The sequence below is a fragment of the Drosophila busckii genome, chromosome 2L (genome assembly GCF_011750605.1).
Source record: "Drosophila busckii strain San Diego stock center, stock number 13000-0081.31 chromosome 2L, ASM1175060v1, whole genome shotgun sequence".
Classification (NCBI taxonomy): Eukaryota; Metazoa; Arthropoda; class Insecta; order Diptera; family Drosophilidae; genus Drosophila; species Drosophila busckii.
The window spans coordinates 44,330-66,716 of record NC_046604.1 but is presented as its reverse complement, the minus strand read 5'-3'; the positions used below and the strand labels follow the sequence as shown (position 1 = coordinate 66,716).

Genomic DNA, 22,387 nt, shown 5'->3' with positions numbered 1-22,387 from the left:
TGTACCAGCATTTCATTTTAAAAATCGAAACTAAATAAAAAATTTTCAAATAAATTTGTAAAACTTTCAAGAACCTAAAACTTACAAATTCCATTAACAGAGAGATTTGCATTTTAAAAACCAAGCAAGCTTGTTTTTTTTACCTATTATGAAAAATTGTTTTTAACGTAGTTTATTTTAATTCGTTCAGGCAAACGGTTAGGTGGCAAAATTACCGATTCTAGTTTTAATAAAATAATAAATAATAAAAATGAAAATGCAAGACAAGCAAAAGGAACTAACAAGAGTCATCAAGAATCTTGACGAACTCAAGCGTGAACTTGTAAAACGGAAGACACATAAAAAACTTATGAGCTACATGGAACAGTTAGCGGAACTGAAGCAGGAGCTAGATAAGCGACAGCCACAGGCTGTTGGTTGGCTGCCTGTGTGCAAATCTGCCAAGCTACCACATCGTTTCGTCATACCAGAATACACTGTAACCTTTTGTAATTTGGGTAAGTACCTTAGATGAATGAGAGGGCCAAGCTGTTAAACATGCACTTGTGCCTTAGATAATTGCGGTCGTGAACTGCTGGAGGATGCGCTTAATGCACGCTGTAATGCCTATGCACCTTATAGTAAATTCAAGGTGGGTGCCGCCTTCCGTGCCAAGTGCGGTCAGGTTTTTACGGGCTGTAATGTTGAGAATGTTGCCTTTACGCCCACTTGCTGTGCCGAGCGTACGGCACTGCTGAAAGGCATTAGCGAGGGGCAAACTACTTATACGGCTGGTGCTGTGGTGGCCTATCATCCGTCTGGCTTCACTACGCCTTGTGGCGTCTGTCGGCAGTTCATACACGAGTTTGCCAAACGGGATATGCCCATATATATAGCCCAGGCGCCGGAATGTGACGGTAAGCTGCCCGCATTTGATGATAATGACGAGGTGTTGGTTACTTCCATATTCCATCTGCTGCCGCATAGCTTTACAACGTATTAAGTGTTAAATGACTGTAAAATTATCTCTACTTTGTTCTTTTAATAGTCAATATCAAACATTAAAGCTTCATGATAGTTTAATCCATAATATAACTTATTTATTAACTAAATATTCAATAATGCACTTAATTTATTTATGTATTTGTTTAAACATACTTGACAACAGGCTCACCAGAACCCAGTATCTTATACTCTGTATCTGTTGCGAATGGTGCAATGGCCTCATAGGTCAACAGCGACTTTATGTCGCTCGTATCAAACTCCATATATTCCTTGTTATGCTTGGGATCCTTGTAGCTATGTTGTACTTCGGTTATTAGGCCGGTGTGTGGCACACGCTTTGTCATATTCTGATACTCCAAACGACGCTTGGGGCAATCACGCGCCGCACTCTCATCGCACATGTGCTCATCAGCTTCGCGAGTGACTCGCATGACAGTGGGCGCATGCTCATCCCAGTTCCAATATGTCAAGTTATCATGCGCAGCAATGCCCGATGTCATCGGTTTTCCCGTGAAGTTTACATAATCCAGATTGTACGTGGTCGCCGAGGGATCCAAATATTTGGTATAGCTGACCTGCGAGCGATCAATCTCTAACGTGGACGCTAGCACAGGCGTTGGTATATGCAGGGAGGGTAATTCTGCCTCAAAAGGCATCTCGGAAAACTTATAAGTATCGCGACTAACACTGCTCATGGGTTTAATTTTACGCTTGATGAAACGCAAGTTTTTTGCATCAAAAGGTTTGACGTACTGCGTCTTCATGTTAAGTGACGGATTGCGCAGAACATCTGGATCTCCATACTGCGAAAGAGATGATATTAGTTTACAGCTATAACTCATAACTATTTAACTCTTATTATTATGCAAGGAATAGCTTACCTTCCAGTTATAATTGGCGGAACATTCAGTATGCTGTTTTTCATGCATCAATGGATCACGAACATAGACGCCAGTGTTGCTGCACTCGGAAGAGCCTTGGAGAAAATTTCCCATGCGCAGATCCGTAATATAGCGATGACCACGGTAGGTAGAGGTGCGCATATCCTGTACCCTGGCGTCCTTTGGACGCTTGTAATCAAAGCAGCCGAATACATCCATGATGAGCAACAACTAAATTAAATTTCGTAGTGTGTCTGTAGTTGTTTCTTTTTTCTATTTTTTAGAGGGTTGTTCCTGACGACAATAAATATATAAAAAAAAGTCGCTATGACAGCAATCACTTGGGCAATTGTTTACCAGTTTGTATGTATAGTATATTTTGAGTTTTCAAAGCGTTTACAATATTCATTTTGATAAAGGAATGCTCGTTATATATAATACGATATATAAAAGCGTTTTGTTTTATAAACAAAAAACATGTAATAGCTTATTGAGTTACATATGCATGTATATGCGTATTCTTCATGTATGTATGTATATTTGTTAATATGTGGTATGTAATTAGTATATAGTTAATAAAACTGTTTGCTTAGCAAATAACCAATTGATTTACTCCTTGGGGGACTTGGCTTAGAAGGTGTATAAACAATGTGCAAACAAATGTAGATGCCAAAAACAAATTATCCAGCTCTCAGGCGATCTCCTTTAAAGCTAACAGTGACTGGCGCAAATAGTCATATTGATTTTTGGCGTGCTTGATCTCCAGCTCAGATAATTCGATAAGGCTAGAAGAAATAGTAAAGTATATTTAATTATTTGCGCATTAGCTGTTTGCACGCTCACCTTTTTTTAAAGGCTGCCACACGCCGATTTCGAAAACCAATAAGTTCCTCCTTGCCGCAAGCTGACATTGATTCAAATTTTTCACAAGCTTCAGCCTGCGCCGTTTCGGCCTGCATAAATAAATATTCTTGTTAATAAAAAATAATTTAACCATAGCGAAGCACAACATATTTTCATGCAAATTATTAACAACATGCAACGTGTCTAACATTCAGTTTAGCTTATATCACAGTAGTCTAGTCTAAGCTAAAAAGGGACCAAATACCTCTTGCACCTCCAAAGGCTGCAGCAGAAGAAGAAGACACAACATTTTCACACACGCACACGTGACACAAAAGAAGATAAATATGCGAAAGAGCAATGTGATAGTGTTGAGTACATTATTGATGAATAAAGTGTATACCAAACATAATAAGCATTAAAATTTTGAGCCCGTTAACCAATTTGAGAAAAGAATCAAGTAAAGTTTTGCTGCAAAGCACCCAAGTAATATACGTTGCCTAACAAGTCTACAAATCATTACCGCATGCACATCCTTGTTTTTGGAGCGTGCTTTCTCCAGATTCCTATTGGCAGTCTCATAGGCAGCCAAACAGCGTAATCGTCGTATCAATAGCGCCTTGGCTGCATCGCTGTCACGCTGATAATAACGCAAAGTATCGCCCAATTTTAGATCCTGATCGCTGGCCACGCGTGTTTCCAAACTCTAAGAACAATGATACTTAATTAGATGTTGCTGAAGTTAATGCATAAATTATTATTACTTTGATGCGCTCAAACACTTCTGCTGCCTTAGCCACAAAGGTCTCCATATGCCCTTGCTCTGTAGTTGATAGTTGTGTTAGCGCATTCGAAATCTTTTGATGCGAATCGCCCACATCTTTATGACGTTGCGTCATTTTCTCCGTGCGCGTGGCAGCCTCTCTCAAGTGTCCATGATATTCAGTAAGAAATTGCAGTTCATTCTCAAAGAAATCATTAACATCACGCACTGTAGCACTTAAAAGAATTTCATCAGTAGTCTTGCCTAGCGATTTAACGAAACCACCAAAGATGGCCATCTTCTTGCGTGGCTTGGCGCACAAGTCCTGATCGTACTCAAGAAATACTTTTAGATGCTGATCAATGCGGAATACAGGATGGCTCGCCAGGCGACGCAGGAATACCTCATGCATGGCAACAGTCTTTTTGAAAGTAGCAAGGTACTCGCTGTAAATTGTAACAATGTCATTACAATGTATATTTTGTTAATAACCCATTGTGTGCTTACGACTCCAATTCCGATTTCATTTTCTTAAACTCCTCCTTGGTCATGTTACCTTCGCCCTCACCTAAACGCTGCAGCTTCTCGCGTGATGCATCAAAATCTGGTCTTGGCGGGCAAGGCGGTATCTGTGACCATAATTTAAAAAGTTAAAAATAAAATTGTTTTAATTTAATGTATAACTCACAATGTAGCCTGCATAGTCTTCATTCTCCTCAATGCGATCATGCAGCCAGACAAATTCTTCATGCTGCCGCACAACATTGTTGTCTTTTTTGGAAAATCCAGGTAATGTAGTGCGCGTGTGTACGGTAAACTTGACCTTTTCCTTTTCACTTAGCGCATCAGAAATTTCCACATGCAGCGCATTTTCACCCAAAGGAGCAGGTGTCACTGGCGCTGAAGAAGAGCTTTCCGGTGAGGTTGCACTGCCGCTGCCATTTGTTGTTGTTGTTGTAGTTGGTAGCGCTGCTGCTTCCAATGGATTGGGCGATGATATTTCCATTGTACCGCCATTGTTTTTTACGGGACTATTCAATATGTTTGACTCATCTACGCCGTCCTGCATATGCAAACCAAAGCAATTACAACCATGTATACATACATATTCACATTCCAATTACGCCCATTAAATGCTGATAAGCCAGTTCTTTGTGAGCGCAACTGTTGCTACATTGGAGTTATCTGGCTGCAACTCGTTTTCATACACACTTTAAGAATTTTAAACTGTGTATGCAAACGAACTCTTAACCTACCATCATTTTGAAGTTTAATTTTTAATAACAATACTTTCTATTTAATAAGTGCACTGTGCTTTGTGTACGTTGGTATTGTTCTGTTGTTGCAGTGCTGCCAGATCGCTGGAAAATTGCAACAATTTGTAAGCTTTAAATTAAAATAGGTTGCGCCACTAAACGGACCAATTTTTTAATGCGAATTATAATAATTATGTTTAGACTATCTAAAAGAGAATACGAGATGACTAGGTTCACACACAAATTTATTTCTTTTCTTTCTATTGTTCATCGCTACCAACATTTCCACTATCCGGTAACTGAGATAATGTTATTTGTGACGTCACATTTTCGGCAAGTAGTTCACACCTTATGATTGTGTTGCAGTGATTTTGGCAGCATCTGGCAACGCTGTTCATCAGAGATAAAAACATATTGTTTGACACCCCAAGAACCGCTGAGCCGCTACAAAAAAATAGTGCAATATAAGTATTTCTAGAGTTAACTAACATGTCTGCACGCGATGAGGCTACAAGCAGTAAGCAAGCGCGTCTAGCTAACAATCATAACAAAAAGCAGTTAAATGGAAAAACCGGCGATAGCGACGCTGCCGGAGATGCTCGTAGCAAAGTAGCACTGATAACAGGCATAACCGGACAGGTGCGTGTAATTAGTTTTAAAACATGAATAGTATGACTCAGAAACCAATTAGAGCTATCAGCTCATTAGTTGCAGCAAATGCGTACGTGTTACTTATAGTTTTTATTGATGTTTATAGGATGGTTCATATTTGGCTGAATTTCTGCTGAAGAAGGACTATGAGGTGCATGGCATTATAAGGCGTGCCAGCACCTTTAATACGACACGCATCGAGCATTTGTATGCAGATCCCAAAGCGCACAAGGGCGGACGCATGAAACTCCACTATGGTGACATGACAGATAGCAGTAGTCTAGTGAAGATCATCAACATGGTTAAGCCTACAGAGATTTACAATTTGGCTGCACAATCGCATGTAAAAGTGTCGTTCGATTTAAGCGAATACACTGCTGAGGTCGATGCCGTAGGCACTCTTCGTATATTGGACGCAGTACGCACTTGTGGCATGGAAAGATCTGTTAAGTTTTATCAGGCCTCCACGTCGGAGTTGTATGGTAAGGTGGTGGAAACGCCACAGAATGAACAGACGCCATTTTATCCACGATCACCTTATGGTAAGTATTTATGTGTATATATAATAAGTATAATTAAAGACTTATTGCATTTACAGCTTGTGCCAAGATGTATGGCTTTTGGATAGTCATCAACTATAGGGAAGCATATGACATGTTTGCCTGCAATGGCATACTCTTCAATCACGAGAGTCCACGCCGTGGTGAAAACTTTGTGACACGCAAAATTACACGCTCTGTTGCAAAGATTCTGCTAAATCAAATGGAATATTTTGAGCTGGGCAATTTGGACTCGAAGCGTGATTGGGGCCATGCCAGCGACTATGTGGAGGCCATGTGGATGATGCTGCAGCGCGATGAGCCGGCTGATTATGTGATTGCGACTGGTGAGACGCACAGTGTGCGTGAATTTGTAGAAGCTGCTTTCAAGCACATCGGGCGCGAGATTGTGTGGAGTGGCAAAGGTATTGAAGAGGTGGGCGTCGAACGCAACACCGATATTGTGCGAGTACGCATTAATCCAAAGTATTTCCGGCCAACGGAGGTGGATCTGCTGCAGGGCGATGCCTCTAAAGCCAAACGCGAGTTAAACTGGACACCAAAAGTTAGTTTTCTTGAGCTCGTTAGCGACATGATGAATGCTGATATTGAGCTGATGAAAAAGAATCCAATTGCCTAAAGCCAAATGGGCTTTAATATAAGCACAAATTCATTTACACTTAACTATATATTATTAGATTTAAGCGTGCAAAGTGTTTCATGGCGGTATCTGCGAGCATTCCTTTTTATACCTTGCCTTAAATGTCTGTGTGTATGTAATTCGTTTGTAGTATTTAACAAATCTAACGATTTTGCAATAAATATTTTAATAATGTACGGTTTATCATTTTTTGACAAACAAATTAATTCAATTCTGTTTTATTTATGCAAAATTTAACATAGAAACATGAACTTCTGGACTTGTGTGGTTAAGTCTACGTTTCCTTTTTACCAAATGGATTCATTTTGGACAGCCAGCTTGAAGATGAGGTCGTGCTTTCACTGTGGGCAAAAAAATATTTAAAAATACTTTTCTAGTAAAAGAATCTTGCTTTCACTTACAGCTTTGTCAACGCTTCGATGTCCGCATCCTTGTGCTCCACATTAGGTAGCGCCTCTTTTGAATCAAGTTTTCCAGCTTCTTTAATACCCGCCTCTCTCAATGATTCAATTAACTTGCTGCGGAACTCCAATTTGTGGGGCAATACTTTCTCTGCCGCTTGTATTTCATTTCTCAGCTTACGTATGGCTTCAGGAAACGTGTGACCATACCAATCGATCTCCTCCGGCGTATACGATGCTAAGTACTTATTGTATTCCTTAAGCACCTCCTCCTGCTGCTTTGGCTCAGCTGCCCATGCCGGACAGCCCTGCTGCAGTGCCTTTAGCACCTCACGCTTTAGCTTTAACGCTAGTGCTGAGCGCAAATCGCACGCCATATTCTTGAGCAGATAGTGATCAAAGCCATGGCATTCGTGTATCTGCTCCAGCGTGCGCTCAGTCACTACCACTGACATGTACTCATTCAGCACCTGACTGTGCACCACCGAGCGTCGCAGCGTTGGGACCCAAAAATGCGGCACGCGTCTCTTTGTTTGGTGACGCTTTTGAAAGCCCTTGATGACTGCCTCGCCGCCCCAAATACCTTGATGCGATTCCGGTGTATCAATTAAGGGCAGTGGCATATTTTGAACCGGTTTGATGGCATGCGTAACCTCGTCGCGCTCCCACTCGCTCTCCTTGGGTATGTAGTGAACAGCAGCTGGCTTTGTCAGTTTCCATTCGCGCCAGAATTTCTTGTACGCATCCGGCAACTGGGCACCAAGTCCCTTATCAAAACGTCCAGGACGTTTGAAGCCATTCAACAGACTTGCGCCCTGCCAAATTAAACACATGAGCCTATAATGCATAAGGCCGATTGCGTCACAAAAACGCGGCGCTTTAAATTAAGACTTTTACTTACCTGCGCTGTGGCATGGGCCATACTTTAAATATTTACTGTAACACTGGTAGCTGTAACATATAAACAACTAACAATTAATTTTGTCTCTCGTTTTGTCGCTTTTTCGAATATTATTGTTTTGGCAAACTCTGTTTCTCTTGGCTCTTGTCCTAGAGGTGGAAGCTCCAACGTGCAAAACGATTGAATTTGTAATCGATAAGCGTTGCATTTTCGATGGTGATCGATTTACTTAGAATCGAATTAATTCCGTATCTAATTTGCTATTCAACCAGAATCCAGGTAGGTGTAATGATTTAGAAGGATACCATAGCAAAATTAGCTTTTGGTTCTTCAACAGAAAAATCAGCAGCAGCTCCCACTGCGCCAGCATATGATTATCTCTATGATAACACTGCATCCATGGTTTGCATGACGTGCACATCTTCCGGATAATTTTATTAAATATCTTATTTTCTAGCGTGCACCACCCCCCACTTATGAGCAAAGTCAACAGCATTCATCAGCTGCCACGGCGATGCCCTTGCATGTGCCTAGCAATCAATACTATGGTATGACGCATCATCAGCAACTGCCCGCGCAGAATCCAGGATATAATTATGGTTTAGTGGGCCCAAGTACTTCGGTTGCCGCTGCACCACCCGTCTTAAGTATGCATGCGCGTGCAGAGCTGCGAACTACAGCAACGGGAGCAGTTTCCATACCACCACCACCGCCTGGTTATTTACCAACAGCCGCCCAACTTGCTGTCATGCAGGGCAAGCCGGTGGTGGTGCAGCAAAAGAAGCGTTCATTCTTCTAGGCTCCAATATATTAATTACCCGAATGCTTTTTAGAGTTATGCCAATAAATAATATTCGTTTCGTTCTCGCGTATATTTGATTATTCTCTATGGACACAAACATTTCGAGTTGACGAAATCGTTGGAAACTATAAAACTAAAGGTGCGACTACTCAAAGATGTTCTCAAAGTATGTACTATCAAAGGTTTGAACACGCACGAAACCATCTTCACCGCCAGAAGCGTAACTCTTGCCATCCGGATGGAAAGCCAAACTGTTGATGGGACCGAAATGGCCTTTGAGACGCGCAAACTCCTCTTCGTAGATCAGATGGAAGAATCGCGAGTCAAATTTACCAGCCTTCGTCGACGTTGTGGTCACCTCCATGGCGTCCTGGCCACCGCCAAGCACCACATGATCCAAAATAGGACTGATGGCTGCCGAATTTACAGGTCTTTCAGTTTTGTAGGCCTTCAGGCACATCAGAGACTCTGAATCGAACAACTTAGCTGTGGTATCTTTTGAGGCGGTTACGAACATGGTGCCATCCTTGCTCATCTGCATGTCGTTAATTCCAGCGGTGTGGTCACTACCAGAATCAACCACCTTCTGTCCCTTGCGGATATCCCAGATAGCAATATTACCATTGTCATGTCCTGCATATGGGATGTTAATGAAAATTTTAAATAATTCTTGGTTAACGACTAACCTGTTATAATAGTTTCATCCAATGGTCCCCACAGCATAGATGTAATCTTTGACTCGATCATGGGAATGCGCAGCGTTGGCGCTTGTTCAGATAGACTGGCATCAGCATTACGAACATCAATAATGAACAGCTCAGAATTCTGACCCATAGCCTTATCCGTGGAATAAGCCGCTTGGTTGCCAGAAAAGCTAAAGCTACACGTACGCACGGATGATTTAGTGGGTATCGATGCAATTACAGTGCCATGCTCGACATCCCAGAGCTTGGTTGTCATGTCACCAGCGCCAGTGATGAGCTTTCTCGTCTCCCAGTCCACGTCCAAACACCACACTGCACCCTGATGTCCATCATAGGTGCCCAGACGTTCACCATTGAGCGAGTACCAAACATTTGGTTTTTGATCCTTGGAGCTGGAGAAGAGCAAGTCACCCTCACGATTGTATTTGATTTGCGTTATAGAACGCTCATGGCCCTGTAGCATCAACGGACGCTGCAAATAAACAATATATATTAATTGCAAAATTTAGCACAAAGCACCGCCTTTTAGGTTATGTTGTTAAACTGGTTCACATTAACAACCAAGCTACTTGTAGCATTGTATCATTGAAGGGCTATGTTCACAAGTCCCTAATTTATGCATTTAGAAGTATCACGCACCATTTTGTTATAAATTATATTAAATTATTGCAAGAAAACAAAACAATTTCTGCAACATCCACGCAGTCCGAAACGTCAAAAGAGCGAGAAGTAAAAGGTAAACAGGGTTGCTATGTATGGTGCTGCTAACTTGATGGTAAATAATGCAGTACTGCACAATATTTGAATTATTTTCCTAGAACTATAAAATACTTTATCTTGGCGCGCACTTGACTGTTGTAAGTGCCTTTGCGAATTATGCAATTAGTATGATACGTTAAATAAATGCAATGTAATGTATACTTTTAAAGTAATACAATTATGCAGTAAAATTTATTAGCAACAAATTAAGTTATAATAAACGAATTTAAAACTGATCAACAACTTTAAAACCAGCCTTTCTTATTTAAAGAGTTCCATTTAGCAATGTTGACCAAAATCGACGCTACACACTGATCCTTGTCCCGATTTTGGCCATAGTAGTCGACAAATTCTCCATCCGGATTGACCAGATACATAATAATTGTGTGATCGACTATATAATCATTATCCTCGTCTCGAGGACCAGCACTGAAGTAGACGCGGAAAGCCTTGCAGACATTACGAATCTGATCGACGGTACCGGTTAGACCGAGCAGCTTCGGCGAGAACTCCTTTACATATTTGCCCACAATTTCTTTGGAGTCACGCTCCGGATCAACAGTTATAAAAATAGGCTGTATTGGTGGTGCTTGTGGGGATTTTTCTGTAAATAGCAAACAAATTAGAGTCTGATAAACAGTAACACTCTGGAGCGATTAATGCATACCGACTTCGTCGACCACTAGAGACATTTTCTCTATCTCGTCAGGACAAATGTCCGGGCAATGCGTGAAGCCAAAATATATTAGCAGCCACTTGCCCATAAAGTCTTCCGATTTGCGCACTTGACCCTGAGAATCTATTAGCTCCCAACGTCCGCCAATGGCTGCCTTGCCCAGCTGACGTTTGCGTTCCAACAGCAGCGCCTCATCTTTCTCTTTCTTCACATACAGCATGAATCCCAGGCCGCCAGCACCTAGCACGCCAATCACGCCCAAGCTTTTCCACGATATGGGACCTTTGCCTTTTGAGGGATCTGTTGTTGCCGCCGACAAGCTGCGGTGTTGCTGTAATGTGCGACTACATGTACGTGGCTGTATTTGCGTCCGGCAGAGGCCCATCCAGCGTTGTATAGAGCGGGACATATTTACTAAAAACTTTTACGTAAATGCTACTGGAGAATAAGTTTCGCCGGTCGTACTAATAAAAAACAGTGCTGCCAACTGACGTCAATTTACCAGCTGCTTACAATGGTGAGCGGGTAATAACTTTAAAAGTAACAAATATATTTAAATATTTATACTAATAAAATTATTTTTGCAAGTTGCTCATGCGCACCTAAAAATATAACAACACAAGATATAAAATGGAGTATTATTTAATAATTGGGCAGTGATTTACGTGTATTTAATTATCAGTTACAGGAATGCTGTCACACTTACTTCTGAGCACAGCATATCTGAATGTTTTAACAATAAACCCACGTGCGGCAAATTGAATTTCGCAAAGTTATTGTTTTAGTAAATTAAAAAAAATGGAAAGCAAAACGCAGCCGTTGCTTTACATGGAGGAGTATAAGGTTAAACAGGATCCACAGGACTATGGCCTGGCTGATGAGGTTTTTAATATAGAAGCGTTTAAAAACAAACTACAAATTGTAATTGTGCGGTAAGCTTCAAGTCCAAAATAATTTTATACGAAATAAATAATATGTTTTGTAATTAATTTTTTAGCAACGACGAAGAGAATGGTCTGGAATTCGATTTAATAGGGGTTTACCCAGCAATTGCAAATGCTTTTCGCCGCCTAATGCTAAGCGAGGTGCCCAGTATGGCCATAGAAAAGGTTTACATCTACAACAACACATCGATTATACAGGATGAGGTGCTTGCACATCGCATGGGCCTCTTGCCACTGCGTGCAGATCCGCGATTGTTTGCCTATCGCACTGAGGAAAGCAGCGAGCAGGGCACTGAGCAGGATACACTTGAATATGAACTGAAAGTTAAATGCACACGTCGCAAAGATGCAGGCAAGGATCAATCCAACTTTGATGAGATTTACAAAAATCATAAAGTATACTCGGGCCATTTGAAATGGTTGCCAAAAGGGAAGCAGGCGCAAATCTACACCGAAGCCAGCGTGGGTTGCATACATGAAGACATACTAATATCACAGCTGCGACCAGGACACGAACTGGATCTGCGTTTAATTGCTGTGAAAGGCATTGGCAAAGATCATGCCAAGTTCTCTCCCGTGTGCACTGCTTTTTACCGACTGCTGCCACAGATAAAACTTAATCGCGAAGTGTCTGGCAAGGATGCTTATCTGCTCCAGAGCTGTTTTTCACCAGGCGTTATAGGCATTGATGAGAACGAGAGCGCCTACGTGAAAGATGCGCGTTACGACAGCTGTAGTCGCAATGTATACCGGTATCCACAACTAACCGATGCGGTAACAATGGCGCGAGTACGAGATCATTATATATTCACAGTAGAATCTGTGGGTGCGCTGAAGCCTGAGGTCATATTCCTGGAGGCTATCAAAGTGTTGAAGAAAAAATGTCGCGCATTTATAGATGAAATCGAAGCGGAATAATTCGGCTTAATTTAATTACTAAGTTGTGTTACATGTGTAAATATGTAATGAAATTTTTGCATAATAAGTAACTAGTTTAATAATATTAAAAGTTGCGTTTTGAATTACGTTTCAGTATCCTTAGTCGAAACTCGGTTAGTACCACCTGTAAGCGTTCCTGGCATAACAAAGCATCTTCCAGCTAAAATTATAGCGCATTTATAGATATTACGAACATTTTTCAGTTTGCTTTAAAGTACTTACATCCATATTATTTAACTGCAGTGAAACACTTTTGCCAAACAAATCAAATTCGCTTATTATATGATCTTCGGAGACACTCTTGTCCTCTAAATTATCTATACGAAGTTCTTCATCTTGCAGTTGCTCCTGTCTGGACTCAACGTCCATATCCTGGTCGCTCATCTCCTGTATATATTGTGAATTCATATCATCATTGCCTAATAAATCATCAAGAATGGAATCATTGGAGCATATATCGGGCTCTATTGCCTCAATTTCATATTGTTTCTCCGTCTTGGGTCGCTTCGCTTTAATTTTTCGTTGCGTGTGTGATCCGTGCTCTTTCTCCTGTTTTATGTACGGCTCACACTTTATCTGCAGCACAAATTCAAAGGGTTAGTTAATTACAACATCGGAAACCTATTTTGCTTACCTTAGACTCAAAGCTAGTGTTACCGATGGCCTTCTGATGCTTTGCAGTGTTGAGGTGCTGCTTAATTGAAGCCAACCGTGGCAGAACATTGGTGTCGCAAATCCTGCAATGGGCGGAGTAGCCATCGTCTGCCCGACAAAGCCAGTCTCTGTAATCTGGATATTTTTCCCACTCGTCTCTATACTTCTGATGGTATAGCCTGCGTACTTTGCCAATGCTTTCGTTTTTGACTTCGTCGTATGTACCCGTTTCCGACTTCATCTGGTTATAATGCAAAATCAATCAATTTAAAAAATTATGATAAACAAATTTTATGCATCTTTATATTTACTTTTTTTGTTAAGTGTGGCCAAGAGAAAATTTACTGAAAAACGCGTCGATATCACTGTCGATAACAACATTAGAGTTATATCGCTGAATTGTCATTGTGAATTAAAGTGGTGCACATTATGCACGATAAATATCGCGCAACAGCTGATTGTAAACAAGACATTGAAGTGGTGCAAACCTTGCACGATAATTATCGATGCAACAGCTACAGCTGATTGTAAATAGGAAATGCCAGAAAAAAGGTAAAATTGCAAGTTTCTTATTTATTGTTTTTTTGTTAATACTTGTATTATTAGGGCTTGGCGCAAGTTGCTTAAAAAGTTACAAAGAAAGCGCAGACGTCAGAAATATGCATCCGCGCGTGATGCGGAAAAGAGCCAAAAAGAAGCAGATGATAAGTATCAAATCTGTCTAAAGCAACAGGAGACACTTGCGGAATTTGAGAGCAAGCAGGCTGAGCTAGCTTGGCTTAGCCGCGAGGCAATAGCTCAAGAGCAATTTAAAAAGGACAGGGTCAACAGTCAAGTCGTGGAGACTGAGCAGGAACAATTGCGAGCAAGGGAAGAAAATCACTTGGAGGCACTGAAGGAAGTGAAGTACAGACTGCGTGTGGAAAATGATAGAGTCGCAGAACAGACCGCTGAGGAATTTGAGGCTACAATGCAACGCTTATATGAGTATCTGGAAGATACAAGCGGTGGCTCACCACCAGCAGAGATGCGTCGCGTCCTCGAAACTAAACCAAATGTCAGGCAATGCGATTTTTTCATGCGCACCAATGGATGTCGCTATGGAAACGGCTGCCAATTGAATCATCGACGTCCTATGCTGGCAAAGATACTAGTCATACACAATTTCTTTCAACATCCACTGATACAGCTGAGGAATACACAAACACCCGATGCGCAGTTGGAGTTCAGCGAACGCGAGATGCGTGAGGATTATGATGAATTCTTTTATGATGCGGTTGAGGAGCTTCAGAAATTTGGAAAATTAATTAATTTTCGTGCAGTGATCAATACAATGCCACATCTAATTGGTAACGTCTATGTGGAGTATGAAAATGAGCGGTAAGTATTTGCGATCAATGTAAATAAGAAGGAAGCTAACGAATGGTTTAAAGTTCAAGCTTAAGATTATCAACTTTCACACCCGATAAAACTTTGCAAGTAAAAATTCACAAGCTTCACTTTAATCTTGTTGATTAAATTGCCATAGTTAAAACTCTAAGTTTTAATCTTAAAAATATGATAATTAACTTTATAGCTATAATTATAATATAATTATTTACTTGACATTTTTAATTGGCGAGTGTACACTATAAGTTTCTATAATCTCTATATTGCAGATTTGCGGTGCGCGCTTTTATTAATCTACAAGGTCGCTACTATGCCTCGAAACCTCTCAACGTGGAGTTCTCGAATCTCCAAAACTTTCGCACTGCTGTTTGCGGTACGTGAAGACTTGTATCCTTTTTTAAGAAAGAAAATACTTACAAAACTAACTCCTAACCAAATAACTAACAAACTCCATAAACTTTCAATCTACAACTTTTTTTTCTCAAAACAAGGCTTATCCTTAACACGTAAATGTCGTAAAGGTAACGGCTGTGGTTTTTTGCATTTGTTTCGCAATCCGGAAAATGCATTTAATACTGACCTTACACAGCATCCTACGCCATCTGTCTTTCACAATCAACCCCCACCTAGCTTTATTGATCAAACTCCAACTGCCAGAGCGCCAAGGTAATTTTCTATTATATAATTAATCTAATTCTCAAAACTATAACAAGCTTCTACTTTAGTTGGAATGATGATAGAGAAGAGGTACAGTCACGCACTTGGCGTTGGTCTGCGAGTCCAGGGGGCTCGAGAACTCCAGTGCGGGATCCATTTAATCCATTCAAAGTCTTTGTTTGGGAGCGAGAACCAGAGATTATAGAGCTTGAGCCGAGGCCCCAAAATACCGAATCCAGAGCGGAGCAACAACACAGTCGTAGTCATCGTAGAAGGCACCAGCGCCCAAAGGAGCAACAGGATGAGCACAATAATGGCCAGGGCGAAGAAACTAGTCACAGTCGTAGTCATCGTAGACGCCACCATTGCACAACAACGCAGAGCCCAGAGCGAGAGCCAAAGCGGAAAAACAAAGAGTCCAGAAAGGAGCAACAGGATGAGCACAATAATGGTCAGGGTGAAGAAACTAGTCACAGTCGTAGTCATCGTAGACGCCACCATTGCACACCAACGCAGAGCCCAGAGCGAGAACCAAAGCGCAAAAAAGAAGAGCCCAGAAAGGAGCCACAGCATGCACAAAATAATCCACAGCTTGAGCTGAAGTGTCACAAAATCGAATCCAGAAAGGAGCAACAGCACAGTCGTAGTCATCGTAGAAGCCACCATCACCCGCCAAAGCAAAGTTCAGAGCCAAAGCGCAACAAAATTGAATCCACAAAGAAGCAACAGCATGAGCATGGCGAAGAAACTAGACACATTCGTACTCATCGTAGAAGATACCAGCGCAACGAAATGGAAATTAATAAGGAGCAACGAGATGAGCACAATAATGGCCACGACGTAGAAACTAGACACAGTCGTTGTCATCGAAAAAAGAACTATCGCACCCCACCGCAGAGCCCAAAGCTTGAGCTTGAGCCGAAGCGAAAGCAAGTCGAATCCAAACAAAGCTCAAGCTCTGAAATGGACCGCAGCAAAAATAGCTCTAGCCAGGAGGAACCGTATCAGCACAAAAAATTCCAACGTGAAGCATTTCTACGCAGCCGTAGTCAAATTCGAACACGTTCTCAAACTCCTCCACTGACGCCAGAGCTGTTGAAGAAATTTAGCCAAACGAACAATGCGAAAGAGAAGATGCGCTTAGAGCCAGAGCACAGCAGGAGTTCCGTGCGGATACCAGAAGAGACTCGACCCAGCCGTAGTAGCAGTAGAAGACGTTCTGGAACTCCACCGCTGACTCAAGAGCTTCAGCGTAAGCTCAGCAAACTTGCCAAAGAGAAGGTAGACTGTCTAGAGGTTGTGACAAAGTCCATAAAGTATAAGAAAAAGACTCGGAAGAGTAGAAGGCGTTCTGGAACTCCACCGCTGACTCAAGAGCTTAAGGTGAAGTTCAAACGAATCAGCTCTCGTCCGAAGTAATCTCAATTTAGGTGAAACAAAAAAGTCAAAGCTGAAGATGCTGATAACTGCAACGTACGAATTTGAAATTTTTGGAATAAATCAAAATTATTTTTTTTTTTTCAAAAACAATGTTTTTTTGAAATGGATTTTCACAACATTTTATTGAATCTCATTTTCTTTTATCTGTCTTTTGAGAGTGGCTATAGAGTGGTGAGCACTTAGAGAGAGCTTTAGGATAAAGTGATAGTAGAAATACTCATAGGAAAGCTGGCAGTATCGAAACATAAAACAATTGTGTGGTGGTTTTTTTTTTTTTTCAAATTCTTCTTTCTTTTTTTCTTTTGTGGAAATGACTGCGAATGTGCCTAGGTGGTAAGTTCGGGTAGCTTGTAAATTCTAAAGTCTATTTGTTTTCCATTCGTCGTACACACAATTAAACAAGAAATTATACAAAAAAAACTCATATGAGGAATATTATAATAAGGTAGCTTTAAAATTACGCAAAACAATACGAAAGCAGCTTATAGACGAATGCCTGGATTCGTGGCAGCCACATAGCGCAGCAGCTCCTCGTTATCTTCGCAGATGACGGGCTTCTCGTGATAGCAGGCAACATCGTGCCATGCGATGCCATCGTTGTAGACATTGTTGAGCACAGACAGGCACTGTTCCTTGGTCTGGTTGATGTCGTACTCAGCGTTGTCGGGCTGTGGACGCTTCTTGTGGCCGGTCTGAGACCAGGGATTGTAGCCCCAGCCCTGAGGAATGCGGTTGGTGGCCTGGATCTTCTCGCGAGTTGCGGACCAGAACCAGCCATAAACGTTCTTGGGCTCCAGATCGGGACGGTTCTCGCAGCCAGCGAAATCGCAGATGCGGCCAGCGGTCCAAATGTAAGGCACATCGTTCTGCTGAATGACGCGGAAGATCAGGTTGTTCTTCTCTTGGGTCTCCAGAGCGACCAGATCCATGCAGTATTCGCGGCACAGATTACGGCCATCCAGCCAGTCGACCTTCCTGTTGGCCAGAGCTGGCACATGGGTGCTTAGGAACATGTTTTTGCCGCGGTACGAAAACTCCTTGGGACCTGTCAACAAAAAACCAAAATAACAAATATATAATAAAAAATAGTTAAAGTCAGCGGCGCTGCGAGTTCAATGTGTTAAATGCCTGCCTCATGCTGCACGCTTACACAACTTCCCCTTGCCAAGGCACATTGCGTAATCTTGTGCAGCAATTTATGCAGCTTATTTATGCCTCAGTCGCAGAGCTGCTGCTGCTGCAGCTACCGCTACTGCTCCTCTGCTGGGCGCTTTCCTTTGTCTCAGTCGGAGTCTCAAACTCGAGTCTCACTCTCAGTGTGTGTCAAAAGGTTTTCCATTTGCCAAACAAAAAATTGGTAAAGCCAACAATGGCAACTCCCCCCACTCCACCCACTTTACTCACTGGTGGGCGCACGGAAACAAATGAAACTTGTTTCAGTTCGTTGCGCTGTAGCTTCCAAATGGCTTAACTGTTAGTTTGCCAAGACTTTTTGCTTTATATTTTGTTAATTTATGAAATTAAGTATACGTTGTCTAAAGTAGATGAAAAGCAAAAATATTGGGCAACACAACTGTGAACGTTTTTGAAAATTCAATTTATCATTTCGAGGCACGCGTTCATCTCTAGCTCTTAACACTGTTAGCGCAATCAACTGTGCCACGCCTCTTATTGCCACGGCTACTGCGGCACGCGTCATTAGGCACGATTTAAGCGGCTTTAAAGCCAACTGTTGCTGTTGCCAATGTTGTTGGTGCTGTTGCTGTCACTTTTGCAATTGCCTTTTGCGCCTGTTTATACGCTGCACATCAAATCGGCTCGGCTTAAGTCTAACATAATGACCTTATTTGCCATTGCCCATTTGCACATTAACCAATACATACAAACGTATAAATATACATAAAGCTTCCTCAAGGCAAACCTAAGCTCACTTTCTTTGTTGCTGTAGTTCAGGCAATTGCATAATTCCCAGAATCCCAAAGCGGATTGGGAAATAAATATGCAGTTTTTTTTTAATGTGAATTGATAATTTTAAAAGCTTGCATGCTTGTTATAAGCAAGACGAGCGACGACGACGACGAGAAGTTTGTATCTGGCAATTAAGCTTGAATAGTTAATTAGTTTATTTAAGTTGTGTGCGCTTGTATAACTGGAAATTTCTAAAAAGATGAAAGATCTAAGCCACGAAACCTGCTGGGTAACTTTGTTTGTGGGCCGTCACGTTGTGCTGCCCAAAACTAACTTGCATTTTTTTTCAGTTTCAGTTTAAATTTTTCGTCTGTATGTATGTGTGTGCCTAATTAACATTAACTGCAGCGTGTTCATTTGTGTGCTGTATACCGGATATGCAGCCGCTGATGCAGCAGCAGCTATTGTTTGCGTTTTGAACTTTGTTTGAGGCCTGTGCTTGGTGTTTTTTTTTTCGCAATCTTCAAGCGCAACAGACGATGACTTGCAGCAGCAGCTTCAAAAAAGTAACAAGACTTAGAGATGGATGCGTGTTTGCAGCCCGCGCGCTCATCTCTATGTCGTATAAAAACTAACTGTGTGTTTAATATTTATTATGGCCAACACCCACACACATACACACGTCGCATTGCCAAACAATTTCAAGTGCAAACTTGGCTTGTGGGGATCTACTTGGTATGCCTTTAACGTTTCACACTTTTACTTTTCGTCGCACTATTTGACAGCGAAAATCAACGCCCGTTAAGGTTAAGCTATGCAAAGTAGTTAAGTACACACTACGTTGAGTGCACTTGAACAAATTTGTTTACTTTTGCCCCAAAAAATAAGAAATTTAAATGTATCTCTTGCTTAGCTCATTCCAATAGCTTCGTTCTTTATAATAATCCATAATTATTTCACACTATTTGCCTGTCTTTAGACTAAAGTAAACTGTTTCAAAAATTTGTTTTCTAGCTATTTCATTCAAACGTTACTTACGGCTTGCGCACTTGGCGGGCACAGGCAGCGAGAGGAAACGTCCTGGCTTGGTGCCTGTCGTGGTTGTGGTCTTGCCTCTTTGTGCATTGGCACAGGCCGCCACCAGGCAGAAAGTCGCTATGGCCAAAGTGACTTTCATCTGCAAATAAGAGAAGAGGAGAAGAGAGTTAGGCAAGTTATTGACAGATTTGTGCTTAATTAGCATTGGCGTATTTTGTGCACAGTGCGTATGCGCAATGTTGTTTAAATTTAACTTGATTGCGTGCATAGCTGTGTGCTCATGTGTGTGTGTGTGTGTGTGTGTGTGTGCGTATGTTTGCGTGCATATATTGCCAGTTTATTTGTATATCGAAGATGTAACTTGGCGCGCGTGATTTTTATGTCAAGGATACAGTGCGGCCAACCGGTTGCGCCCCGAGGCGTTTCAAGTCTTTAGCAGCAGCGGCCACTGACACACTGCCACGACACTTGAGACTTGATTTTTTTTATTGTAGTCGTTGGCGTTGGCAACGTGATCAGCATCAGCAGCAGCGACCACGACGACGACGACGACAACATCATCGCATTATTCATAAATAAAAAATTCATTTAGCATCTGCAGCAAACATGTTGATTACACAAGCCAGGCCAACACTGCTGGCTGACTGGCTGTCTGACTGACCTTAACTGGTTTTATTGACTTTTTGCAGCCACCTAGAACCTTCTGAGCAAACAACAAGCAGCAACAGCAAACAAAGCAGTTGCTAAGAGTATAATTGCTGCTGCTGCTTCCTTATTCATCAGAATTGTGTCATCGCCAATCAGTCAAAGCTAATTATAAACTTTATGAAATTATATTGTGACAGCGTGGCACAGCGTTTGAAATTTTGCATGTTAATGTGGTTAAAATTTTCAAATTTGTGTTGATCTGCATCGCTGTAATATATTCATGAGATGTCCGACGATTTGGCAACATAAATCATTAAGGTAGCGCTTAATGGTTGTCTTTGCCACCGGCCAATCGGTTTGGAAATTGAAAACAAATGTTTTGCATAATGAAAATTTAATTTGATTTCAAGCCAAGCGCTGTTGTTATTTATTAATTTGATTTTCGCTTTTTCTTGTTGTTTTCTGTTGATGTGTAAAGTTCAAAAGGGCAACACGACCCGCTATAACTTGTGAGGCTCAACAATAAACTCATTGACGGCAGTTAGGAAACCTTTTTTTTGTTTTAAAGCTCTATTTGGTAATTTGTTCAATAGCATTTTTTGTTTGCCGTTGCTTGCATATTAATCAGTAACAATCAGTTGAAATAATAGCTAATGCTGCATTTGTTTATTCAAAGCAATGTACACACACATGTCTGGTTGCCCTTTTGGGTTAACTGCGCTTTCTGTTTTTGTTGCAAGTTGTGCAATGCTGCTAGCAGTAAAAGCAACAAATTTGTGTGTGTGTGTGTATGTGTGTGTGAGTGTAACGTATGCTGTAGTTCTGGCCAAGTCAATGAACTTTCAGAAAAGAAATTTATATTAAGCAAAAGACTTAGGCAACGAACTTGCCAGTCAGCATGCATTACGAACGTTGTTTTTTAATTTTTTAAGCACACTTGTTATAATATTTAATCCATTGAAACATGTCCTTGAGGCAGCACACAGCACTTGAAATTTTAATTTTATATTGCTTTTTGTTTTATGCAATTTCATATAAGGCACACAACAATGTCATTTAATGTCACTTGAGCTTTAAGTCCTTCAGCATTTTGAATTGTGTAAATCCGCACTGCATATCCTTGAACGCGTCTGCTTAACATTTGCTTACCTTTGCTATTTAATAATCCACAAACACAATACACGCTATCGTTCTCACTTTAATGCACAAATATGCGCCGGACGTAACGTGACCAGACGCTGAGTGTGTTTAGCTAACGAATGTTCAGGCAGCTGTCGTCTGCCGGCTTTTATACGTTTCAGCTGTGACAAATGGGCGGCCGCCACGCCTCGCCACTCGGAGAGCCAAAGAGCAGCTCAGCTCGAGCAGAGCTTGCCTACAGACGCTGCGACGATGCGTACTCTCTCACTCTGTCGCTGCTCTCTTCTTCGCTTTGCGGTGCTCTCTTACTTCTTTTTTTGCAGTCAGTTAGTAGCACAAACGTTGTTCAAAATGGCGCTTCAGCTTAGACTAAATAATAATAAAATAGAAATTTGACGCATTTAATGGAGTTCGGCTTTAAATTAATCTACAACTACTATGCTTAAAAGCTTTTAGCTTAGCTCTAAACAAACAATAACAACTTTGGCATAGACAAATTTAACTTTTGTCTATAAATATTTATGTTGAGCCACAGGTTTTGATTCTACAATATTTCTCAAATTTATTTACTTTTAATTTAAAGCAAAGCCAACATTTTATAGCTACAGCATTTTTCTGTGTTTGCTTGAGTGCCTGGCACTTGATAATACAAAACTATTGACTGCCTACACTTTACGCATCGATTTGACGTTAGCTCGCTTGCTTCATATATCAATTTGTTAAGTGTATTTGCTTGTTATTGTTGTTGTTTGATCTTCTTCAAAAACTTAGCTGCAGACCTTGATCTTGAAAAGCCTTTCGAAATGTCG

The 22,387-nt window shown here is 41.2% G+C and overlaps 12 protein-coding genes across 16 annotated transcripts; 5 read left to right on the top strand and 7 right to left on the bottom strand.

The window, feature by feature from the left end:
* The first annotated feature begins 193 nt into the window (after positions 1-193).
* Positions 194-1,067, top strand: LOC108607544 (cytidine deaminase). Its single transcript, XM_017998429.2, has 2 exons — positions 194-497; positions 555-1,067. Exons 1-2 carry the CDS (start codon positions 251-253, stop codon positions 980-982), a joined length of 675 nt encoding a protein of 224 aa, XP_017853918.1. The 5' UTR covers positions 194-250; the 3' UTR covers positions 983-1,067.
* Positions 1,068-1,083: 16 nt separating this feature from the next.
* Positions 1,084-2,172, bottom strand: LOC108607543. The gene is made up of 2 exons (XM_017998428.1): positions 1,866-2,172; positions 1,084-1,787 (listed from the first exon to the last, which is right to left on the bottom strand). Exons 1-2 carry the CDS (start codon positions 2,082-2,084, stop codon positions 1,128-1,130), a joined length of 879 nt encoding a protein of 292 aa, XP_017853917.1. The 5' UTR covers positions 2,085-2,172; the 3' UTR covers positions 1,084-1,127.
* Positions 2,173-2,254: 82 nt separating this feature from the next.
* Positions 2,255-4,819, bottom strand: LOC108607539 (sorting nexin-32). Of its 4 annotated transcripts, XM_017998421.1 has the most exons (8): positions 4,728-4,819; positions 4,160-4,534; positions 3,979-4,100; positions 3,473-3,917; positions 3,232-3,414; positions 2,974-2,991; positions 2,709-2,818; positions 2,256-2,650 (listed from the first exon to the last, which is right to left on the bottom strand). In XM_017998421.1, the coding sequence occupies exons 1-8, from the start codon at positions 4,731-4,733 to the stop codon at positions 2,557-2,559; spliced, it is 1,353 nt and encodes a 450-aa protein (XP_017853910.1). In that variant the 5' UTR covers positions 4,734-4,819; the 3' UTR covers positions 2,256-2,556. The 4 variants fall into 4 exon arrangements, with proteins under 4 accessions (XP_017853911.1, XP_017853910.1, XP_017853912.1 ...); XM_017998422.1 differs by lacking the exon at positions 4,728-4,819 and having other exon boundaries at positions 2,255-2,650; positions 4,160-4,540; XM_017998423.1 differs by lacking the exon at positions 2,974-2,991 and having other exon boundaries at positions 2,258-2,650.
* Positions 4,820-5,137: 318 nt separating this feature from the next.
* On the top strand, positions 5,138-6,745 carry LOC108608283 (GDP-mannose 4,6 dehydratase). Its single transcript, XM_017999599.2, has 3 exons — positions 5,138-5,366; positions 5,485-5,920; positions 5,977-6,745. Exons 1-3 carry the CDS (start codon positions 5,217-5,219, stop codon positions 6,555-6,557), a joined length of 1,167 nt encoding a protein of 388 aa, XP_017855088.2. The 5' UTR covers positions 5,138-5,216; the 3' UTR covers positions 6,558-6,745.
* A 19-nt stretch (positions 6,746-6,764) lies between these two features.
* LOC108608286 (39S ribosomal protein L28, mitochondrial) lies at positions 6,765-8,028 on the bottom strand. Of its 2 annotated transcripts, none has more exons than XM_017999601.2 (3): positions 7,881-8,028; positions 6,980-7,816; positions 6,765-6,919 (listed from the first exon to the last, which is right to left on the bottom strand). In XM_017999601.2, the coding sequence occupies exons 1-3, from the start codon at positions 7,892-7,894 to the stop codon at positions 6,853-6,855; spliced, it is 918 nt and encodes a 305-aa protein (XP_017855090.1). In that variant the 5' UTR covers positions 7,895-8,028; the 3' UTR covers positions 6,765-6,852. The 2 variants fall into 2 exon arrangements, with proteins under 2 accessions (XP_017855090.1, XP_017855091.1); XM_017999602.2 differs by having other exon boundaries at positions 6,980-7,794.
* Positions 8,029-8,147: 119 nt separating this feature from the next.
* LOC108608287 lies at positions 8,148-8,811 on the top strand. The gene is made up of 3 exons (XM_017999604.2): positions 8,148-8,159; positions 8,218-8,282; positions 8,338-8,811. Exons 2-3 carry the CDS (start codon positions 8,280-8,282, stop codon positions 8,677-8,679), a joined length of 345 nt encoding a protein of 114 aa, XP_017855093.2. The 5' UTR covers positions 8,148-8,159; positions 8,218-8,279; the 3' UTR covers positions 8,680-8,811.
* LOC108608284 (eukaryotic translation initiation factor 3 subunit I) lies at positions 8,729-10,108 on the bottom strand. The gene is made up of 3 exons (XM_017999600.1): positions 10,026-10,108; positions 9,369-9,858; positions 8,729-9,315 (listed from the first exon to the last, which is right to left on the bottom strand). The coding sequence occupies exons 1-3, from the start codon at positions 10,026-10,028 to the stop codon at positions 8,828-8,830; spliced, it is 981 nt and encodes a 326-aa protein (XP_017855089.1). The 5' UTR covers positions 10,029-10,108; the 3' UTR covers positions 8,729-8,827.
* Positions 10,109-10,332: 224 nt separating this feature from the next.
* Positions 10,333-11,300, bottom strand: LOC108602514 (protein SCO1 homolog, mitochondrial). The gene is made up of 2 exons (XM_017990649.1): positions 10,813-11,300; positions 10,333-10,749 (listed from the first exon to the last, which is right to left on the bottom strand). Exons 1-2 carry the CDS (start codon positions 11,228-11,230, stop codon positions 10,391-10,393), a joined length of 777 nt encoding a protein of 258 aa, XP_017846138.1. The 5' UTR covers positions 11,231-11,300; the 3' UTR covers positions 10,333-10,390.
* Positions 11,301-11,538: 238 nt separating this feature from the next.
* LOC108599518 (DNA-directed RNA polymerases I and III subunit RPAC1) lies at positions 11,539-12,761 on the top strand. Its single transcript, XM_017986393.2, has 2 exons — positions 11,539-11,753; positions 11,819-12,761. Exons 1-2 carry the CDS (start codon positions 11,620-11,622, stop codon positions 12,681-12,683), a joined length of 999 nt encoding a protein of 332 aa, XP_017841882.1. The 5' UTR covers positions 11,539-11,619; the 3' UTR covers positions 12,684-12,761.
* LOC108599526 lies at positions 12,697-13,759 on the bottom strand. The gene is made up of 4 exons (XM_017986406.2): positions 13,670-13,759; positions 13,339-13,599; positions 12,927-13,280; positions 12,697-12,864 (listed from the first exon to the last, which is right to left on the bottom strand). The coding sequence occupies exons 2-4, from the start codon at positions 13,597-13,599 to the stop codon at positions 12,769-12,771; spliced, it is 711 nt and encodes a 236-aa protein (XP_017841895.2). The 5' UTR covers positions 13,670-13,759; the 3' UTR covers positions 12,697-12,768.
* Positions 13,760-13,852: 93 nt separating this feature from the next.
* LOC108598060 (U2 small nuclear ribonucleoprotein auxiliary factor 35 kDa subunit-related protein 2) lies at positions 13,853-16,823 on the top strand. The gene is made up of 5 exons (XM_017984712.2): positions 13,853-13,910; positions 13,965-14,738; positions 15,017-15,120; positions 15,239-15,413; positions 15,473-16,823. Exons 1-5 carry the CDS (start codon positions 13,897-13,899, stop codon positions 16,821-16,823), a joined length of 2,418 nt encoding a protein of 805 aa, XP_017840201.2. The 5' UTR covers positions 13,853-13,896.
* Positions 16,824-17,108: 285 nt separating this feature from the next.
* LOC108608250 lies at positions 17,109-21,685 on the bottom strand. The gene is made up of 3 exons (XM_017999026.2): positions 21,588-21,685; positions 19,791-19,929; positions 17,109-17,889 (listed from the first exon to the last, which is right to left on the bottom strand). Exons 2-3 carry the CDS (start codon positions 19,927-19,929, stop codon positions 17,327-17,329), a joined length of 702 nt encoding a protein of 233 aa, XP_017854515.1. The 5' UTR covers positions 21,588-21,685; the 3' UTR covers positions 17,109-17,326.
* Between the last annotated feature and the right edge of the window lie 702 nt (positions 21,686-22,387).

What these genes read in the sequence shown, in the direction of transcription:
- LOC108607544 (XM_017998429.2), top strand. Translation starts at nt 251, where the DNA reads ATGAAAATGCAAGACAAGCAAAAGGAACTAACAAGAGTCATCAAGAAT. An exon ending in TGTAACCTTTTGTAATTTGG is followed by an intron (nt 498 to 554) that starts GTAAGTACCTTA and finishes CTTGTGCCTTAG; the next exon opens with ATAATTGCGGTCGTGAACTG.
- LOC108607543 (XM_017998428.1), bottom strand. Translation starts at nt 2,084, where the DNA reads ATGGATGTATTCGGCTGCTTTGATTACAAGCGTCCAAAGGACGCCAGG. An exon ending in CCGCCAATTATAACTGGAAG is followed by an intron (nt 1,788 to 1,865) that starts GTAAGCTATTCC and finishes TCTCTTTCGCAG; the next exon opens with TATGGAGATCCAGATGTTCT.
- LOC108607539 (XM_017998421.1), bottom strand. An exon ending in ATGAAATCGGAATTGGAGTC is followed by an intron (nt 3,918 to 3,978) that starts GTAAGCACACAA and finishes TACAATTTACAG; the next exon opens with CGAGTACCTTGCTACTTTCA. An exon ending in AAGTGTTTGAGCGCATCAAA is followed by an intron (nt 3,415 to 3,472) that starts GTAATAATAATT and finishes CATTGTTCTTAG; the next exon opens with AGTTTGGAAACACGCGTGGC.
- LOC108608283 (XM_017999599.2), top strand. Translation starts at nt 5,217, where the DNA reads ATGTCTGCACGCGATGAGGCTACAAGCAGTAAGCAAGCGCGTCTAGCT. An exon ending in TAACAGGCATAACCGGACAG is followed by an intron (nt 5,367 to 5,484) that starts GTGCGTGTAATT and finishes TGATGTTTATAG; the next exon opens with GATGGTTCATATTTGGCTGA. An exon ending in TTATCCACGATCACCTTATG is followed by an intron (nt 5,921 to 5,976) that starts GTAAGTATTTAT and finishes TTGCATTTACAG; the next exon opens with CTTGTGCCAAGATGTATGGC.
- LOC108608286 (XM_017999601.2), bottom strand. An exon ending in ATCGAAGCGTTGACAAAGCT is followed by an intron (nt 6,920 to 6,979) that starts GTAAGTGAAAGC and finishes TTTTGCCCACAG; the next exon opens with TGAAAGCACGACCTCATCTT.
- LOC108608284 (XM_017999600.1), bottom strand. An exon ending in GGATGAAACTATTATAACAG is followed by an intron (nt 9,316 to 9,368) that starts GTTAGTCGTTAA and finishes TCCCATATGCAG; the next exon opens with GACATGACAATGGTAATATT.
- LOC108602514 (XM_017990649.1), bottom strand. Translation starts at nt 11,230, where the DNA reads ATGTCCCGCTCTATACAACGCTGGATGGGCCTCTGCCGGACGCAAATA. An exon ending in TCTAGTGGTCGACGAAGTCG is followed by an intron (nt 10,750 to 10,812) that starts GTATGCATTAAT and finishes TGCTATTTACAG; the next exon opens with AAAAATCCCCACAAGCACCA.
- LOC108599518 (XM_017986393.2), top strand. Translation starts at nt 11,620, where the DNA reads ATGGAAAGCAAAACGCAGCCGTTGCTTTACATGGAGGAGTATAAGGTT. An exon ending in CTACAAATTGTAATTGTGCG is followed by an intron (nt 11,754 to 11,818) that starts GTAAGCTTCAAG and finishes TTAATTTTTTAG; the next exon opens with CAACGACGAAGAGAATGGTC.
- LOC108599526 (XM_017986406.2), bottom strand. Translation starts at nt 13,599, where the DNA reads ATGAAGTCGGAAACGGGTACATACGACGAAGTCAAAAACGAAAGCATT. An exon ending in ACACTAGCTTTGAGTCTAAG is followed by an intron (nt 13,281 to 13,338) that starts GTAAGCAAAATA and finishes TTTGTGCTGCAG; the next exon opens with ATAAAGTGTGAGCCGTACAT. An exon ending in TGCAGTTAAATAATATGGAT is followed by an intron (nt 12,865 to 12,926) that starts GTAAGTACTTTA and finishes CTATAATTTTAG; the next exon opens with CTGGAAGATGCTTTGTTATG.
- LOC108598060 (XM_017984712.2), top strand. An exon ending in GTGGAGTATGAAAATGAGCG is followed by an intron (nt 14,739 to 15,016) that starts GTAAGTATTTGC and finishes TCTATATTGCAG; the next exon opens with ATTTGCGGTGCGCGCTTTTA. An exon ending in CCAACTGCCAGAGCGCCAAG is followed by an intron (nt 15,414 to 15,472) that starts GTAATTTTCTAT and finishes CTTCTACTTTAG; the next exon opens with TTGGAATGATGATAGAGAAG.
- LOC108608250 (XM_017999026.2), bottom strand. Translation starts at nt 19,929, where the DNA reads ATGAAAGTCACTTTGGCCATAGCGACTTTCTGCCTGGTGGCGGCCTGT. An exon ending in GCCCGCCAAGTGCGCAAGCC is followed by an intron (nt 17,890 to 19,790) that starts GTAAGTAACGTT and finishes TTTTGTTGACAG; the next exon opens with GTCCCAAGGAGTTTTCGTAC.